Source organism: Pecten maximus, chromosome 3 (assembly GCF_902652985.1).
Source record: "Pecten maximus chromosome 3, xPecMax1.1, whole genome shotgun sequence".
Lineage (NCBI taxonomy): Eukaryota > Metazoa > Mollusca > Bivalvia > Pectinida > Pectinidae > Pecten > Pecten maximus.
In genome coordinates this window covers 42,575,435-42,596,175 of record NC_047017.1, presented here as the reverse complement: position 1 = coordinate 42,596,175, position 20,741 = coordinate 42,575,435, and the positions used below count along the sequence as shown (strand labels likewise).

Sequence of the window (20,741 nt, the reverse complement as noted above, 5' to 3'; positions counted from 1 at the left end):
TATTATAAAGATAACCAGTATATTTTACAATCATCGCCGTCCTGTATTATTATAATCATCACCAGTATATTTTACAATCATCGCCGTCCTGTATTATTATAATCATCACCAGTATATTTTACAATCATCGCCGTCCTGTATTATTATAATCATCACCAGTATATTTTACAATCATCGCCGTCCTGTATTATTATAATCATCACCAGTATATTTTACAATCATCGCCGTCCTGTATTATAATGATCACCAGTATATTTTACAATCATCGCCGTCCTGTATTATAATCATCACCAGTATATTTTACAATCATCGCCGTCCTGTATTATAATCATCACCAGTATGTTTTACGATCATCGCCGTCCTGTATTATAATCATCACCAGTATATTTTACGATCATCGCCGTCCTATATTATAATGATCATCAGTATATTTTACGACCATCGCCTCCTGTATTATAATGATCATCACCAGTATATTTTACGATCATCGCCTCCTGTATTATAATGATCACCAGTATATTTTACGATCATCGCCTCCTGTATTATAATGATCACCAATATATTTTACGATCATCGCCGTCCTGTATTATAATGATCACCAATGTTTTTACAATCATCGCCGTCCTGTAGTATTATACACCATCAGTATATTTTATGATGAACGTCACCGCGTGTAGCTATTATTAGACACTGTAAATTGTTGTATAAGGTATAATATGCTCTAATTTGGTTTAGTAACGACATATACAAAAATGTAGGTAAATAAAGCAATTAAAATACCTATCTGTAAGAGTTATTTCCCCTTATGATAATGTTTGTCCTATTGAGCTGTTGTCTGTTGTTGAAATATATCATCTGAATCATACAAAGTGTAATCGCCATTTAATGAAATGAATTTAAATATATATTCGAAGCTTCTGGAATTTTCTGGAAGGTTCGATGATGTAACTTTTTCTGTTCATTGCATGAGACCCAGTCTATACATATCACACACGTGTCCCACACTACACATGTGAAAGACTATGTTACATGTAGTAAGTACGCGAACTCCACAAAGCACAGCCACTAGACCACCATAACAATCAACTATGCAGCATCTATGGAAGATTTCAAGAAACATGTTTGTCATTGCAGCCCAAAGCGCAAGAAAGGTAGTAAATTATTTGAATGTATATTGGTGCTGCAATTTTTTCTGTATCATAGTTCTTCAATATGCAAAGTTCACATCAGACAATTAATCTGTTACAACTTTTCATCATGATGCAACAAATAATAAGAATATTATGTGTTAAAGCATTGTACCATGTACATAAAGTGTGGACTACCTCTCGCCGTCTATGTACACGCCACGCCATACGGATCGGAGAACAAGTATGTGTGTACGATTAGCACATATATCCCGACCTTTTACCTCAGATGTCCGTAACATGCTAAACAGACAATGATATCAGACTGCAATGTTAAGATGGGTTCGTTTTGACCACCCTGTTTAATTGTAGAACTTTGCTTTTGGTTGCGTCTAATAATATTACATTTTTAGCAGCGAAATATCGATTATTATCCATTCTATAAATGTTTCACATTTTCTGATATCTTTCACTAGTGAAAAATATCACTTTTTCTGACTTGACCAATCAGAATACTGCCTACAAACGACAATGGGGAAAACTATGCCATTGTAGCTCTCCGTCAAGTTTATGACGTTGTAATACAAGATACACAAAAACTGTAGAATACATACCGTCACAATTTGGCATACATTTGTGAGCCATTGACAGGGGCCGTAGTGAATTCTGGGAGAGATTGAGCTGCCTCGGTATATTTTGCTATAAAATGTAATAACGAGAATATCTAACGGTAACAGCAGTAATACCAAATATATTTCATTTCATTCGTGCTACGCACTCGTGAAATATATTTGGTACTCTGAAGACACTGTTAGATCCTTTATACGTTCAAGGTAAATTGATGATTGTTTTATCAAAGAAGTGGTAACAAATAAACTCATTTAATCCGCGGAGTAAGATATAGATAAGTCCGTGGTTAATCTTATAGATTAGTAATAATGTATAAATGCGTCCATAACTTAAAGGGAAACAACTCGTAAGTAATAGCTTACCAGAAAAATTAACATGCGAGAAGCACACGTGTCAATTTTTTGTTGGTTGGCTATTTTAGGTTCGATCTGAAACAGATAATATTATTCAAGCTTAATGTGGAAATTGAACTGGATAAATAGATATTCATTCATTCACAAAGACTTATTACGTTTGTTGTGATAAATAATTTTTTATTATTTTTTTTTTTTTCTATTAGAATTTTTTTAATTTTCTATTTGTTTATTGATTAATTTATTTATTTATTTTAGTTTTCCAGAATTGATTTCGTATGTAGTGAAATCGTTCAATGTTCGCACAGAAAAAAAAACAAATAAAAAACTTTTCCCCCTGTATGCGCCCCACCATAAATACCCCATCCACACATGTACTTCCGTGTTTTGGCTTCTCTTGAAACCAACCAATTGGTGAAAAAAATCGTCATATTTTTCTTGTTCATGCTGCAGCTGATGTCTTAGCATTATAAAGATATGCATATAATCCCTGGTTGTTTATATTTATTTATTTTGTTTTGTCGTTTGTAAATATAAACTAGAGCATCACCGTACAATGATATAGGAAATTTGAAGATAAGGGGTACCAGACAGGGTATTTGATCAAATTAATTCTATTTATTCTTATCATTTTCTCAACATAAATATATTGCGTTTTCTTTATTGAAGAGTTAATTCATTCATGATTCATCTCATATCATAACTGTGGGTAAAATAAAAGAGTTAAAACTTATATCATTTTAAACATTCTAACTATATATACACATACATTTTGCTGACCTCAATAAATTCTGTTTGGAAAGTACCTGTTACTAAATTTAGACAGAAGGCCTTATTTATATGTGGCTGACGTCATTTTTGATGACATGGAGGTGCCTGAGTAACGTCCCCTGCCAGAACAAGTCCCGACATGTCTGGCCCATCTCTTTAACTGAACAAAAGGAACAGACTTTAAATCACCACGCTGGGAGTTTAAATGTGCATATTGGATTTTATTTCGTAGTTTCATTTCATCTAGGATATTCTAGTCAAGGAGGGTAAGTAAAAAGTGCTGTCATTTTGGGTTTATTTAACTTTTCCCAAAAAATAACACGCTATTTAGCTTTGTAAAGTTACACCCTAACGGTAGCCTTACATTACCTGTACCATCAACCGGTTTAAAAGTACGGTTTTATATTGTTTGCCCCAAAGTTATTTACCTGCATATTAACATGATATAATTTTGATATGCATATTATTTTTTTCGTAAACAACAGCGGTTCATGCTGTTTATAATCAATGCGCTGGTTTAGGAATGTGGAAATTTGTGTGGGAGGGGTAGCTATGGGGCTCGATCTGTCACCAGCCATTATCACACTCGTCAGCAGTTTTCCTATCAAACATCATAACCCTTGTTGTACAAACTTAATACATGTTATCAACTTTATGTGTTTGATTAATTTATATATTGTTATTGTTATTATTTGTATAATTAATATATTATTGAAATTAAATACATGGTCATTTTAATGCTGATCGAACCCAATATTAATACATGTATCACACCACATAATCTTGTTAATACTGTCCAGTTAAAAAGCAAAACACACCAGTTTGCATTAAGACTTTATTTATTTATGATAGGAATGTGTCTTATGTTTATGTTTTGAGCCGATACCTAAACACGTGGTTTGCACGCCTATCTAAGCATGTGTGTGGGCGACCGGGCAAGCTTACTTGTATACGTGCGTTGCATCAGCGTTTAATTAAGTTTGGAAATTTTCACAAATTCTGAATGCCAACAATTCAGCATTGATAAAATACATATACAGTATTTATCACGATCTAGGCATTGTCTTAATGTTTACATGTATATAGATTAAACTATTAAAGCTCATACATGTATCACTATCATAAGTAGGAAATCCAAGATGGCTGCTGGACAAACGTATGTTGTACGTTGTATGTCTAGATTTCATCATCACCTTTTTGAACTATGTTAAAAAATCGAATTATTTCCAAAATTTATAATTTGATTTTAAAATGTTTGCTTTAATGCTTCGACTCTATGGTATGGTTAGCTTTCTTTTTATTAGTTTGGAAACTTACTAAAAGTTTGATGGTTCTCTAATGTAACTTTCTGACTATATACTGTATCTCGGATACGGGGGTCACCTAGCTAGGAAGAAGGGCATGACAAAATGGCGGAGGCAGAACAATTTAGACTGGTCATTTTCGAACAACAGATAAGTAACGTAAGGCTTTTTGTTTCCTTAAAAATATTTTCAGATTTTAAATTGATACACTTCATCCTATTAGCTACAGGTGCGACCAAATAAACGCCTAGCATTCGTGTTACAACGATTTTCTGAAATGATATATGAGTGTACATTTCAGAATTATCAAAAGAAAAACACAGGCAATCTAAGGAAGCATGTGAACACGAATGCAATAGAAATCAATTTTATTTGCAAAATTACAGATGGGATACTACGTCAAGTTGAAAACTTCGAAATTATTATTTTTCATTTGTGAAAAGTCACTGTAATGCAATACTGGAGTTATAACCTAATAACTCTTAATCCTAAAATTGGTGAAATTTATAAGAATGTATGTATTTTTTTGAGCACTATAGTAATATGTACATGTACCTATCTGTAAATGCCTAAATTACAGTATAATACACCACGTGTTTTGCGTTGAGTCAAAACCTCAGGATTATTAGAAATTATTCAGCCTTTGCAAAAAAGTCGATCCTTAATAGTGAAAAAAATTATAGTGTGAATTAGTTGGTACGTCACCCGTGCAAATAATGGTATAAACACTACAGGTATTTAAATCTCACGTGTGACCTGTGGCGATGACCTTTATGTTAATTAATACATCTGCGTAGACACAGTTTTTGCATTATACATGTATTTTTTTTTATCATGAACGGTGAAATTATTCGTTTTCTTACTCTGCAATTTTTGTTATTCAATTATCAACACAGAAGGTACACTAATAAAACGTTTCGTCAGCATCCGTTTTGGATAGATTGAAAAACATGTTCGTGCATGTTTTTAAAACGGCCAGCTGCTCGGAAGAGTCTCGATTCATCCCCTAATGATAATACAATGTAATCACCTAACCACCTTTAAATTGTTTTTACTTTCAGGTTACTAACATCATTAAATGTAATTCCTGGCAGGTTAATACCAGTTACTATATCATTGTAGTAAGCTGTTAAATTTGTATGTGACATTTGTTGATATTTAATTACACAATTCAGTGTTATTGACTCTATGAACACAGGATACTGCGATGTTTCTCATGTTGTTATTTGTTGATATTTTACGTACATTTGTATTGCACTTGTCATCAAAGTGTAATTTATCAGATGTTTATCTTTGTTATGTTATGTTATTTTTGTATAGCCATCAAATTACTCCAGTAATTACAAAACTTTGAAATTTTATTTCTCTTCACAACTTAGATGTACAGAGAAAAACATATTTAGTTTAAACTGTGTTTTATTTGTCAATTTCCATTTAACAATAAATGTACAACATAAACATACAGTGTATACAAACATATAAATATATAAACATATAAATGATACAAAAAGTAACCAGAAACAAGTAAAAACATATTTACAACAATGTACAAACAAAGCAAATATATTTGTGGTAATGAAGTCGCATTTAATTTAAATATTGATATCATGTAAAAATGTAAAATGTAGATTGTCAGAAGTCTCCAAATCTATACTATGAACCAGTCTATACTAGGTGGAAATCGAGCACGAGAATGTCACATATTATTTTTCATTTCAGATTATTTCATTGTGCAAATATTTGCTACAGTTGGAATTAGGCAACATGCCTAGCCTATACAAGCCCTCTCCCTACAACGATAATAACAGTACATACACATCAATACAATAATATAAAAATTATTATCGTTATATGAAAGTGATAAATTGTTATAGAAATAGCAGACTGTGCCATATCAAATATATCATTATGACATAGAAGTAAGTCTTATACTCATATCATTATGTATAGATTACAGTTTATACACTATTCATGTAAAGCGATTTGTATCTCTGATGTAACATTGAACATTCTCTAAAATGATTTTGTTTGTGAAAAAAATGTGCGTTACAGATCCGTGCAAGAAAGTTTTGATAATTAGCGGAAAAGTGCTATCTTGTTCAGAAATAGAGTTGCCATATATTACAGAGTGAAATGGTGATGTATTAAACACGTCTTTGGGAGATTTTAGGGATCAATGATTACAGTTATTACTTGGATTTTGGAGAAAAATCACATAATGTTAATTTAAACAATATTTATTTGAGAATAAGTAATACAGTACAATAAATCAAAAGTATACAAGAGGATTTGGTAACAAGCTTAGAGCTTATGTAAAACCATCTCCTTATTAATGATAGACATAGATATAAAGTAGAGTGATCATGGGAATGCTGACGTTAAACAATAATATTACATAATGTTAAACTGTGTTACGAAGGTTTTTTTGTAGTTAAATTAACATAATGTTAAACTGTATTACGTTACGTAGGTCTTTGCAGTAAAATAGCATAATGTGAAACTGTATTACGTAACGTAGGTCTTTGCAGTAAAATAGCATAATGTGAAACTGTATTACGTAACGTAGGTTTTTGTAGTAAAATAACATAATGTGAAACTGTGTTACGTAGGTTTTTGTAGTTAAATACTACAGTAAATTAGAATGATAGTTAAGTCTGTATGTAGATTTCAAGTAAAATTATTAAAATATAATTCTGCATTGAAATTAGCATGATAATTATGAAGAATTTTGCAGTAAAATTAGTTTGCTGTTTATGTAAAATTTTGATCTAAAATTAGTATGCTATATATGTAGAATATTTTGATCTGAAATAAGTTTCATATTTATGTAGAATTTTGCAGTATTTATATAGATTTTGCAGTAGAATTAGAATGTAGTTTATGTAGAAATTTGCAGTAAAATTGGTACGTTATTTATGTAGTATTTTGATCTGAAATAAGTGTCATATTTATGTAGAATTTTGCAGTATTTATATAGATTTTGCAGTAGAATTAGAATGTAATTTATGTAGAAATGCAGTAAAATTGGTATGCTATTTATGTAGTATTTTGCTGTAAAATTAGTACATATGATAATTATGTAAATTTATGCAGTAAAATTAGTAGAATAATTATTTAAATTTTGCAGTAAAATTAGTAGAATAATTATGTAAAAGTTTGCAGTAAAATTAGTATAACAATTATGTAAAAGTTTGCAGTAAAATTAGTATCACAATTATGTAAAATTTTGCAGTAAAATTAGTATCACAATTATGTAAAATTTTGCAGTAAAATTAGTATGATAATTATGTTAAAATTTTGCAGTAAAATTAGTATGATATTTCTGTAGAATTTCCAGTAAAATTAGTATGATATTTATATATAATTTTCCAGTAAAATTTGTATGATATTTATATATAATTTTCCAGTAAAATTAGTATGACATTTATGTAGAAATTTGCAGCAAAATTAGTATGATAATTATGTAAAATTTTACAGTAAAATTAGTATGCTATAATTTATGTAGTTTTTTGCAGTAAAATTAGTATGATATTTCTGTAGAATTTCCAGTAAAATTAGTATGATTACTCTTTAGAATTTCCAGTAAAATTAGTATGATATTTATATAGAGTTTTCCAGTAAACGTAGTATGATATTTATATATAATTTTCCAGTAAAAATTAGTATGACATTTATGTAGAAATTTGCAGCAAAATTAGTATGATATTTATAGAGAATTTTGCCATACCACTGTTAACCAGTTTCATTGTAGTAACATTTAACACAGATCATTTTACTGGTTATTTTAGCCTTATTTTATGAGGAAACTTCTTTATGAATTGGATAGGACATTTTCAGGAGTAAACTGTGGGAACATGGCTTAAACGTCGGCCTTTAAAAAGAAAAATAATAAGTAGTCTTCTGCAGTGTACTATGAATTATTTTGTTGAGGTTTCCCTGTTTAAGGTTACAGATTTTCTAACCACTCCTTGTTACCATAGGTCTCCATAATACCGTTCAAACATAAGCAGCTACCTTCTAGTTAATTGAATTTCAATTTGAATTATTTTATTTCTCATAAATATAAAATTCTAAACCAGTAACAACTGATTTTCTTTTGTTCGCGAGTGAAGAGTGTAAGAGTGTCCGATGCATGGTGGACATGTCACTATTTTCATGTGTACAGTTAACTGAGGCCCTCCTTTCAACCACCATTGTTCTATGCATCTATTTTCTATTCTCATTGGCAAGATTTCAAGATTTTTATTAACACACTCAGACACATGAAGATGTGTAACATGAGGACATTTGTGACAAACGAAGGAAATAATCATGACAAGATGGATACGTACAGTGCATAATACAAGTAACTACAAATGTACATACAGATATACATTCAAATCAAACGCATCACCTTTCTTAGAAAAATTAACATTTTATTGTGTTGAATTGTGTTTTTGTAAAGTCTATCTGTGGATGGATACGTCTCACTTTCTCGTTTTCGTATTACATACATTACTTATTTTGTATCTATTTGTATTACACACATTACTTATTTTGTATCCATTTTGTATTACACACATTACTTATTTTGTATCTATTTTGTATTACACACATTACTTATTTTGTATCTATTTTGTATTACACACATTACTTATTTTGTATCCATTTGTATTACACACATTACTTATTTTGTAACCATTTCGTATTACACACATTACTTATTTTATATCTATTTTGTATTACACACATTACTTATTTTGTATCCATTTTGTATTACACACATTACTTATTTTGTATCTATTTTGTATTACACACATTACTTATTTTGTATCTATTTTGTATTACACACATTACTTATTTTGTATCCATTTGTATTACATGCATTACTTATTTTGTATCCATTTCGTATTACACACATTACTTATTTTGTATCCATTTCGTATTCCACACATAACTTATTTTGTATCTATTTCGTATTACACACATTACTTATTTTGTATCTATTTTGTATTACACACATTACTTATTTTGTATCTATTTTGTATTACACACATTACTTATTTTGTATCTATTTTGTATTACACACATTACTTATTTTGTATCCATTTCGTATTACACACATTACTTATTTTGTATCTATTTTGTATTACACACATTACTTATTTTGTATCTATTTTGTATTACATACATTACTTAGTTTGTATCCATTTTGTATTACACGCATTACTTATTTTGTATCCATTTGTATTACACGCATTACTTATTTTGTATCCATTTCGTATTACACACATTACTTATTTTGTATCCATTTCGTATTCCACACATAACTTATTTTGTATCTATTTCGTATTACACACATTACTTATTTTGTATCCATTTCGTATTACACACATTACTTATTTTGTATCCATTTCGTATTACACACTTTACTTATTTTGTATCTATTTCGTATTACACACATTACTTATTTTGTATCCATTTTGTATTACACACATTACTTATTTTGTATATATTTCGTATTACACACATTACTTATTTTGTATCCATTTCGTATTACACACATTGCTTATTTTGTATCGATTTTGTATTACACACATTACTTATTTTGTATCGATTTTGTATTACACACATTACTTATTTTGTATTACACACATTACTTATTTTGTATTTATTTCGTATTACACACATTACTTATTTTGTATCCATTTTGTATTACACACATTACTTATTTTGTATTTATTTTGTATTATACACATTACTTATTTTGTATCCATTTTGTATTACATACATTACTTATTTTGTATTTATTTTGTATTACACACATTACTTATTTTGTATCTATTTTGTATTACACACATTACTTATTTTGTATCTATTTTGTATTACACACATTACTTATTTTGTATCCATTTGTATTACACGCATTACTTATTTTGTATCCATTTCGTATTACACACATTACTTATTTTGTATCCATTTCGTATTCCACACATAACTTATTTTGTATCTATTTCGTATTACACACATTACTTATTTTGTATCCATTTCGTATTACACACATTACTTATTTTGTATCTATTTTGTATTACACACATTACTTATTTTGTATCTATTTTGTATTACACACATTACTTATTTTGTATCTATTTTGTATTACACACATTACTTATTTTGTATCTATTTTGTATTACACACATTACCTATTTTGTATCTATTTTGTATTACACACATTACTTATTTTGTATCCATTTTGTATTACATACATTACTTATTTTGTATCCATTTTGTATTACACACATTACTTATTTTGTATCCATTTGTATTACACGCATTACTTATTTTGTATCCATTTCGTATTACACACATTACTTATTTTGTATCCATTTCGTATTCCACACATAACTTATTTTGTATCTATTTCGTATTACACACATTACTTATTTTGTATCCATTTCGTATTACACACATTACTTATTTTGTATCCATTTCGTATTACACACATTACTTATTTTGTATCTATTTCGTATTACACACAGTACTTATTTTGTATCCATTTTGTATTACACACATTACTTATTTTGTATATATTTCGTATTACACACATTACTTATTTTGTATCCATTTCGTATTACACACATTGCTTATTTTGTATCGATTTTGTATTACACACATTACTTATTTTGTATCGATTTTGTATTACACACATTACTTATTTTGTATTACACACATTACTTATTTTGTATTTATTTCGTATTACACACATTACTTATTTTGTATCCATTTTGTATTACACACATTACTTATTTTGTATTTATTTTGTATTATACACATTACTTATTTTGTATCCATTTTGTATTACATACATTACTTATTTTGTATTTATTTTGTATTACACAATCAAAAGCATCACCTTTCTTAGAAAAATTAACGTTTTATTGTGTTGAATTGTGTTTTTGTAAAGTCTATCTGTGGATAGATACGTCTCACTTTCTCGTTTTCGTATTACATACATTACTTATTTTGTATCCATTTCGTATTACACACATTACTCATTTTGTATCCATTTTGTATTACACACATTACTTATTTTGTATCCATTTTGTATTACACACATTACTTATTTTGTATCCATTTTGTATTACACACATTACTTATTTTGTATCCATTTTGTATTACACACATTACTTATTTTGTATTTATTTTGTATTACACACATTACTTATTTTGTATCCATTTTGTATTACACACATTACTTGTTTTGTATCTATTTTATATTACACACGTTACTTATTTTGTATCCATTTTGTATTACACCCATTACTTATTTTGTATCGATTTTGTATTACACACATTACTTATTTTGTATCCATTTTGTTACGTTTGCTTTTTTTTATGTCAGTTAATGAAATTATACAAAACACGCGTTTCATGTTAAAGTCGCGCGACACACCTGTATTGTATACACCTGTATTGTATACACCTGTAACTCTGATTAGTACGGCAGAAATAATTCAAAGTTGGGGAGGTCAAGTCACCATAGGGGATATAAATATAACTGCATTTTACTTACGTTTGCAACGAAAAATCGTACATTGAAATCACAGACACCTTGGGTTTAAGTGTTAGAATATCGAGAAACAGTAATTGAAAGATAACTAAAAATATAGAATATATAATCATAAAACAGTTTTAACCCAACAGTGACGGAGACATATATGTATTACATGTAAATTATTTACTCTCGGTCAAAAACTTTTAAGAATTTTATCAAATTGGACAGTATAGTAAAAAGAGTTCATCAATGATATACACATGATACATGCATATACAGTATGCTGTATCGATACATCCTCCTGTTTTACAAGAATGCAGATGACCAATTATTTTTTCACTAAGAATTACTGAGTAAGACCCGAGAACTCTTACAGTTCTTTTTTTTTTCATTTTAACGGAAAAATGAGAAAAAAAGCAACAATATAATTATTAAACAGCTACGTGTGCTAGTTACTGTATACCTCTATATTACCAGTGAGAGTGGTGCTAGTTACTGTATACCTCTATATTACCAGTGAGAGTGGTGCTAGTTACTGTATACCTCTATATTACCAGTGAGAGTGGTGCTAGTTACTGTATACCTCTATATTACCAGTGAGAGTGTTGACGGGGAGAGATTGAACAAGTCCGAACCTGTAAAGGTACTCTAACATCCACACTCCGCTCCACCGAGAATGAGGGGGGAGTGGTTTATTTATTAGCGGGTTACTCCCCCTCTCACACAGAGGACCGGGTCACAGTTACTTTCCTACATTTATACAATCATATAGGGTTTTAACTGACCAACCTGTTAAGTTGGTCACCATTTGATAAATATGATATATATGATGTGCATGTGCTGCAATGATATGATATCAATGACCATGCCCCTTAACCCGTACTTTTTAGCTCCTCTGCTGTCTATGTTTAAAGGCAAAACCTTTGTTGCATTTTTGGTCAATGAAAACAAATATCAAATTGAACATATCAAATAGAAATAAATAAATAAATAAGAAAAATAAACAAAAACAAAAAACCACTAAAAAAACACCAAAAAACCAAGCAAACAAAATTATGACAAGTACTCTTATTCTTTTTGGATATATTTCAACCATTTTAGGTGAAATGGTTAAGGTTAGGGAGTTTTCTGGCTTTATTCAGTAAGAAATAAAATCTTAAAGAGCGTTGTTTTATGTCTATAGATGGACGGTGATCTACCAGTATGGCCAGAGGAACGTACAGACTTAAAGTTACAAATTGCCGAAACCGCAGCCAGGAAGTCCGGAGTAATAACACCACTGCTGAAGGAGGAACTGTGGACCAAGATACAACATTCCCGGTTAGAGAGAGGTTTGGACGAGCTGAAGGTAGAAGTCAAGGAACATGAGCAAACTCCGGTAAGTAAAGCATTCACCACTTGTCTCAAATATCTATAGACAGGATAGTTATTGCTATTGCCACAGAATATAAAGTGTCAGTGTTATTTATTACCAAAGACAATATATAGTCAGTATTATTACCACAGACAATATATAGTCAGTATTATTACCAAAGACAATATATAGTCAGTATTATTACCACAAACAATATATAGTCAGTATTATTACCACAGACAATATAGAGTCATTGTTATTAACACAGACAATATAGAGTCAGTGTTATTACCAGACAATAAAGAGTCAGTGTTATTACCACAGACAATATAGAGTCAGTGTCATTACCATAGACAATATAGAGTCAATGTTATTACCACAGACAATATAGAGTCAATGTTATTACCACAGATAATATAGAGTCAGTGTTATTACCACAGACAATATAGAGTCAGTGTTATTACCACAGACAATATAGAGTCAGTGTTATTACCACAGACAATATAGAGTCAGTGTTATTACCACAGACAATATAGAGTCAGTGTTATTACCAGACAATATACAGTCAGTGTTATTACCAGACAATATACAGTCAGTGTTATTACCACAGACAATATAGAGTCAGTGTTATTACCACAGACAATATAGAGTCAGTGTTATTACCACAGACAATATAGAGTCAGTGGTATTACCACAGACAATATAGAGTTAGTGTTATTACCACAGACAATATAGTGTCAGTGTTATTACCAGACAATATAGTGTCAGTGTTATTACCACAGACAATATAGTGTCAGTGTTATTACCACAGACAATATAGAGTCAGTGTTATTACCACAGATAATATAGAGTCAGTGTTATTACCACAGACAATATAGAGTCAATGTTATTACCACAGACAATATAGAGTCAGTGTTATTACCACAGATAATATAGAGTAGTTTTATTACCACAGATAATATAGAGTCAGTGTTATTACCAGACAATATAGAGTCAGTGTTATTACCACAGACAATATAGTCAGTGTTATTACCAGATAATATAGAGTCAGTGTTATTACCAGACAATATAGAGTCAGTGTTATTACCAGACAATATAGAGTCAGTGTTATTACCACAGACAATATAGAGTCAGTGTTATTACCAGACAATATAGAGTCAGTGTTATTACCACAGACAATGTAGAGTCAGTGTTATTACCACAGACAATATAGAGTCAGTGTTATTACCACAGACAACATAGAGTCAGTGTTATTACTAGACAATAGAGAATCAGTGTTATTACCACAGACAATATAGAGTTAGTGTTATTACCACAGACAATATAGTGTCAGTGTTATTACCAGACAATATAGTGTCAGTGTTATTACCACAGATAATATAGAGTCAGTGTTATTACCACAGATAATATAGAGTCAGTGTTATTACCACAGACAATATAGAGTCAGTGTTATTACCACAGACAATATAGAGTCAGTGTTATTACCAGACACTATACAGTCAGTGTTATTAGCAGACAATATAGAGTCAATGTTATTAACACAGACAATAAAGAGTCAATGTTATTACCACAGACAATATAGAGTCAGTGTTATTACCACAGACAATATAGAGTCAATGTTATTACCACAGATAATAAAGAGTCAGTGTTATTACCAGACAATATAGAGTCAATGTTATTAACACAGACAATATAGAGTCAATGTTATTACCACAGACAATATAGAGTCAATGTTATTACCACAGATAATATAGAGTCAGTGTCATTACCATAGACAATATAGAGTCAATGTTATTAACACAGACAATATAGAGTCAATGTTATTACCACAGACAATATATAGTCAGTGTTATTACCAGACAATATAGAGTCAGTGTTATTACCACAGACAATATAGAGTCGGTGTTATTACCACAGACAATATAGAGTCAGTGTTATTACCACAGACAATATAGAGTAGTGTTATTACCACAGACAATATAGAGTCAGTGTTGTTACCACAGACACTATAGAGTCAGTGTTATTACCAGACAATATAGAGTCAGTGTTATTACCACAGACAATATAGAGTCGGTGTTATTACCACAGACAATATAGAGTCAGTGTTATTACCACATACAATATAGAGTCAGTGTTATTACCACATACAATATATAGTCTGTGTTATTACCACAGACAATATAGAGTCAGTGTTATTACCGGACAATATAGAGTCACTGTTATTACCACAGACAATATAGTGTCAGTGTTATTACCACAGACAATATAGAGTCAGTGTTATTACCACAGACAATATAGAGTCAGTGTTGTTACCACAGACACTATAGAGTCAGTGTTATTACCAGACAATATATAGTCAGTGTTATTACCACAGACAATATAGAGTAGTGTTATTACCACAGACAATATAGAGTCAATGTTATTACCACAGACAATATAGAGTCAATTTTATTACCACAGACAATATAGAGTAATGTTATTACCACAGACAATATAGAGTAATGTTATTACCACAGACAATATAGAGTCAGTGTTATTACCACAGACAATATAGAGTCAATGTTATTACCACAGACAATATAGAGTAATGTTATTACCACAGACAATATAGAGTCAGTGTTATTACCACAGACAATATAGAGTCAGTGTTATTACCACAAACAATATAGAGTCAGTGTTATTACCAGACAATATAGTGTCAGTGTTATTACCACAGACAACATAGAGTCAGTGTTATTACCACAGACAATATAGAGTCAGTGTTATTACCACAGACAATATAGAGTTAATGTTATTACCAGACAATATATAGTCAGTGTTATTACCACAGACAATATAGAGTCAGTGTTATTACCACAGACAATATAGAGTCAGTGTTATTACCAGACAATATAGAGTCAGTGTTATTACCACAGACAACATAGAGTCAGTGTTATTACCACAGACAATATAGAGTCAGTGTTATTACATGTACCACAGATAATATAGAGTCAGTGTTATTACTTTGTCATGTGTGTGTATACATGTATATATTTATATATTTATTATGTATGACTGGTCATTGTTGTATTTACAGTTAACAAGTGAGGAGAAAACGAAAGTGGCACACAGAAGAGAAAAGAACAGAGAAGCTGCAGTAAGGTGTCGCCAGAAACGGAAATCAAAGCAAAGAGAACTAGAACAGGTAAATATATAGCATCTATATATAAGTACATAGCAGTCGTACACATGTGTACATAACAAACGTACGTGTACATAACAGACGTGCAGTAATTTGTGCGTATATAACATATGTACATGTGTGTATGTAACATATATAAAGTAATGTGTGTTTATAGTATATTTGCACGTGTGTTTACATACACGGCACCGTAAAATGATACCTACATTGTACTGTGAGTACAAAACGTATATCAACGTGTCGAGCTAGCCCCCGCTGTATACATTTGTATGCTTTATAGATTACCGACAGTTTCGAAGGACACAATTATACTTTTTTCACTTTCTTTTTATCATTAAGGCTCCTTTATTTATATTTTAGATTTTGGACAAAGAGATCGAAAGAAAGAAATGTCTCACTGAAAAGTACCAGACCCTTCTAGATCAGAAACACTGGCTAATGTCGGAATTGGGACTGACACCAACCTCGCCTCCTAATCAAGAATCTGCTCGCCTCTGGATCCCTACACAGAATCAAGAACATTCATGCATTTGGACCCCTCACCTTAAGGAAGAGTCTGCACATTCCTGGACCCCTCCCCCTCAGGAGGAACCAGCACACACTTGGACCCCTCCCCCTAAGGACGAACCTGCGTACACTTGGACCCCTCCCCCTAACAAGTCTGGAATGTGGACGCCACCCACTCCTTGGTGTATAACTCCGCCCCCTAAGGAGAAAGGCACATGTATCTGGACACAACAGACCCCGGCGGACGAGGAAGCCTGCCCTCCCCCACCGGAGTGTTTCAGTTGGTTGGATGACGAACTACAGGTGGTGCCAGGGGAGGGATGCTCTACCATTCATCTCTGATGACATTTGCTAATATAGAAGAATATTTTTGATCTAAAATGCTGAATCAGGTATTTTCATGACATGTACAAAGATTCTTTAAACGACATCGCGGTAATTATGTACAGGGAGAAGTATGGAGTGTGTTGTTACACTTTTACCTCGGGCTAGCCGGAGAAAGCTAATTTTAAGATGTCCGCTTACAGAGTTAAAAGTAAAAGAGAATAAGTATATCCGAACAGGAATAATTTCCATCTCTCCATCTAACCGATCATTCCCGTCGCTACATATCTTATGTTGATTTTAATATAGGCAATATACTGTGTTCTTAGGCCGGGCTTGATAATATGGTCAGAAAAATTGCTCAATATATCAGTTGTTTTCGAATTCAGTTAGAAGTTATTTAGAAAAAAACATAATATAGTTTTATCGATGGAGATTTTAATATAGTATAGCATTGGAGAGAGATATAACACTATACAGCCCAGTGGTACGTCCCGGAGAAAAGCAACCAAGAAAAACTAATATTGTTTAGATATCCACTTTGCAATATTCAATAGCAATATAATTGCTTACCGGTTCTAAAGGAGGAAAAATCGTGGAGTGAAATGAAATTTCGGGTGTTGAAATATGAATATGCTTAAATACAAAATGTACAATATATTGTCCACTGGGCTGGACTATTATAAGGTGAACTACTGAGGTTAGTCACAGTTCAATGGGTACTACATATAAGGTGGTTTCCTATGTTAAGTTTGTACTATAACTACTGAGGTTAGTCACAGCTCAATGGGTACCCGGTAAAGTCTTTCTGTTGGACACTAAATCATTCAGAATTCCCTAACAGTTCAACAAGTACAATTTGGTGCAATTGTGTATAGTTTTTATTAGTTTGGTCTAAGAGTTTTCACATAACTTTTAAAGTCTATCCCAACACAGGAACCGTGTAGACACTGACATGTTAGCTCCAGGGTAACACAATGTACTAAGAGCAGCCTTGACGGCGAGTACCAAACTACATATTATGTAAATGAGATAACCGATCTTACCCAATAGGTACACTCACTGATGTTGACGTCATACTAATATTGGTGTATAAAGGGCTCGCACAACTAAATGAGCCAATCAGCTGCTGTTTCGTCTGAACAAAGTCCCGAACGAAAACGTGTTTCTGAGGTGTTTTTTTTAGCGTTTTTTTGGGGGGTGTTATTAAGGTGTGGAATGGGTTATATACTAGAATAAAAAGTTATGCCTTAAGACTTGAAAAACAAAAATATACACTCCTACTGAAAATAGAATGACGTAGGAGTACAGGTGTAAACAGGCTGGGATTCCCCAGGTGGGGGTTCCTCCGTCCACTGTAAATGCCAAGAGTTACTGTCTTTCGAGTACCCGTGTGGTCTTATTTGCCATCAAACCTATACAATAAGATCATTTCTCAGGTAGCGAAACTTAAAACTTTAATTTGATATAAATTTCACCCACATCATTTGAACTTCAAATGAGCGAATGAGGGGATGGAGTCACTAAAAACAACGTTAAGTATAATATTTAGTTGTGCGAGTCCTAAAGCCAATTTACATGTTCAAACGATGTTCAATTAACATTCTGTTTCAACTTTTGTTTTTATTTTTTTTTCATAATTATGATTAAGATTTTATTTTTGGTTTATTTGTTACGGTTTATTGGTGAAATATACCTTAAACTGTTATCATGGAACATTTCCCAAGACTATTCCCGTGGGGAAAACTTGTCTGAATGACTGTCAGAAAAATACATTGTATTGACGAATCTCTGTGTGAACTTCATTTGTGTGAAAATGCTATTGACAGTTGGATGTATATAAGATATATGCAATAATTATGTAGAACGCCAGTGAGGACACAGGTGATTGCATGTAGAGATTTTTTACTATAGTGCTGTAAAGATGTTATTATATAGAAGCATGTAAAGACTGACGAATGTTTTCATTTTACAAAATGTACGCGATTACGAGGCACGGAGTACACTGTAACATGCATGACTGATTTGGTCAGATGTTGACACTGTACGATTGTAGATATGATGTAAGTAACATGTAAATCTCCACTATCATAACTCATTGTATTCTCGCTTCATTATAATAGCCTGTAATCGTATAGTGTTAGTGCTTCCCAGTCAGTAAGTCGCGCTGTGTGAGGTGACCAGTATAGGGGGACGTGCACGTGTAATACATGGCAGTATGTTTGTTGTAGATTTTTGTTGACTATGTTGATATTGGCTTGTTTTGTTATGTTTCGTTTGAAGATACCGTATTTTGGTTTAGGACCACAGATTGTCAAACACGTGAGATTTTTATGTTGTTGTTATTGTCATGTTACCCTATGTAGACTGAGTAACCTCTCCGAATCATTCCAGAGGCTATTGATCATTTTAAATTCATTTTTTTCAACCTCATCTTGCTTCCTTCCTCAAATCCTCTCTTTCCTATCCCTACCGTTTATTTACTCTGTCCCCTTGTAACGGTACGAGAACTTCACCCATGGTTTAGGACAAAGCTTGGTTTTTATTTTTGTTGTACTAGTCTCAATGTTTTTTTTATAAAGATTTAGTTTACTCGATGTTGTTTGTGTACATTGTGCTGTGTATACTTGTTTTGTGCGCATGTGTACAAATAGCATGAATGAGATAGGGCATTGTGTATCCTGGGCAGGACACGTGACTCAAACCCCGCAACTCAGGTGGTCTTTTTGAATTGTAGTACCAGAGGATGACATTTTGCTATTCATAAAGAAATAACATTAAAGAGAATTGATTTTACATTCTACATGTACATAACACAGTACTCTTTGGAATGTAACTTCCTACTACAAAATGTCCATAGAAGATGTTGTGAAAATGGCTACTGTGTAGAATATGTTGTGAGTGGAATCTGTGGTTAAGTCAGATATTACAATTTGTTTTCAAAACATGCCAGTGTTGTACAGAATTATCTGTATAAAGATTTTTACACTTTTATATTTGTTAATAAGAGAAAATAAAATTACGAAACGTACAGATGTTGTTTATTTTTATTTTTGTGTATATCAATATACAGATGAACATGTATCTATCTCGCTACGTTTATATGACCCTCAACTTATTCTAGACTGTTCCAATCACCATTCATCCGTGGTCCATAATCCATCGTCTGTCCTCAAATAATTCTTGATATCAATATCTCTGAGGCATAAGATCGTTCTGATGTCGAGGTGTACATGGTCAAATTTGAAACTAACCAAACACGTAAAGGCCGACATGGGTCATCTTGTAATTATCACACAAAAAAAGCTGTACGGATCCTTGGCAATGGATAAGACACGGAGGATTATTTTGGCCCGTTTTTGTACATGTTCGGCTTTCAGAGGGCATAAACGTAGAAGGAAAGGGGTGAGATATGGAAAGTAGAGGTCAGACATGGAGGGAAGAGGTCAGACATGCAAAGTCCAGGTCAGACATGGAGGGTAAAGGTCAGACATGAAGCGTAAAGGTCAGACACAAGGGTAAAGGTAAGACACGGAAGGGTAAATGTCAGACATGAAGCGTAAAGGTCAGACACAGAAGGGTAAATGTCAGACATGAATGGTAAAGGTCAGACACGGAAGGGTAAAGGTCAGACATGCAGGGTTGAGGTCAGACAC

At 31.9% G+C, this 20,741-nt stretch overlaps 1 protein-coding gene across 2 annotated transcripts; it reads left to right on the top strand.

The window, feature by feature from the left end:
* Window positions 1-1,026: 1,026 nt before the first annotated feature.
* LOC117324252 lies at window positions 1,027-20,116 on the top strand. 2 transcript variants are annotated; one of them, XM_033880022.1, is made up of 4 exons: window positions 1,027-1,151; window positions 12,903-13,097; window positions 16,150-16,257; window positions 16,615-20,116. In XM_033880022.1, exons 1-4 carry the CDS (start codon window positions 1,089-1,091, stop codon window positions 17,101-17,103), a joined length of 855 nt encoding a protein of 284 aa, XP_033735913.1. In that variant the 5' UTR covers window positions 1,027-1,088; the 3' UTR covers window positions 17,104-20,116. The 2 variants fall into 2 exon arrangements, with proteins under 2 accessions (XP_033735913.1, XP_033735914.1); XM_033880023.1 differs by lacking the exon at window positions 1,027-1,151 and adding an exon at window positions 3,016-3,147.
* Window positions 20,117-20,741: the final 625 nt, after the last annotated feature.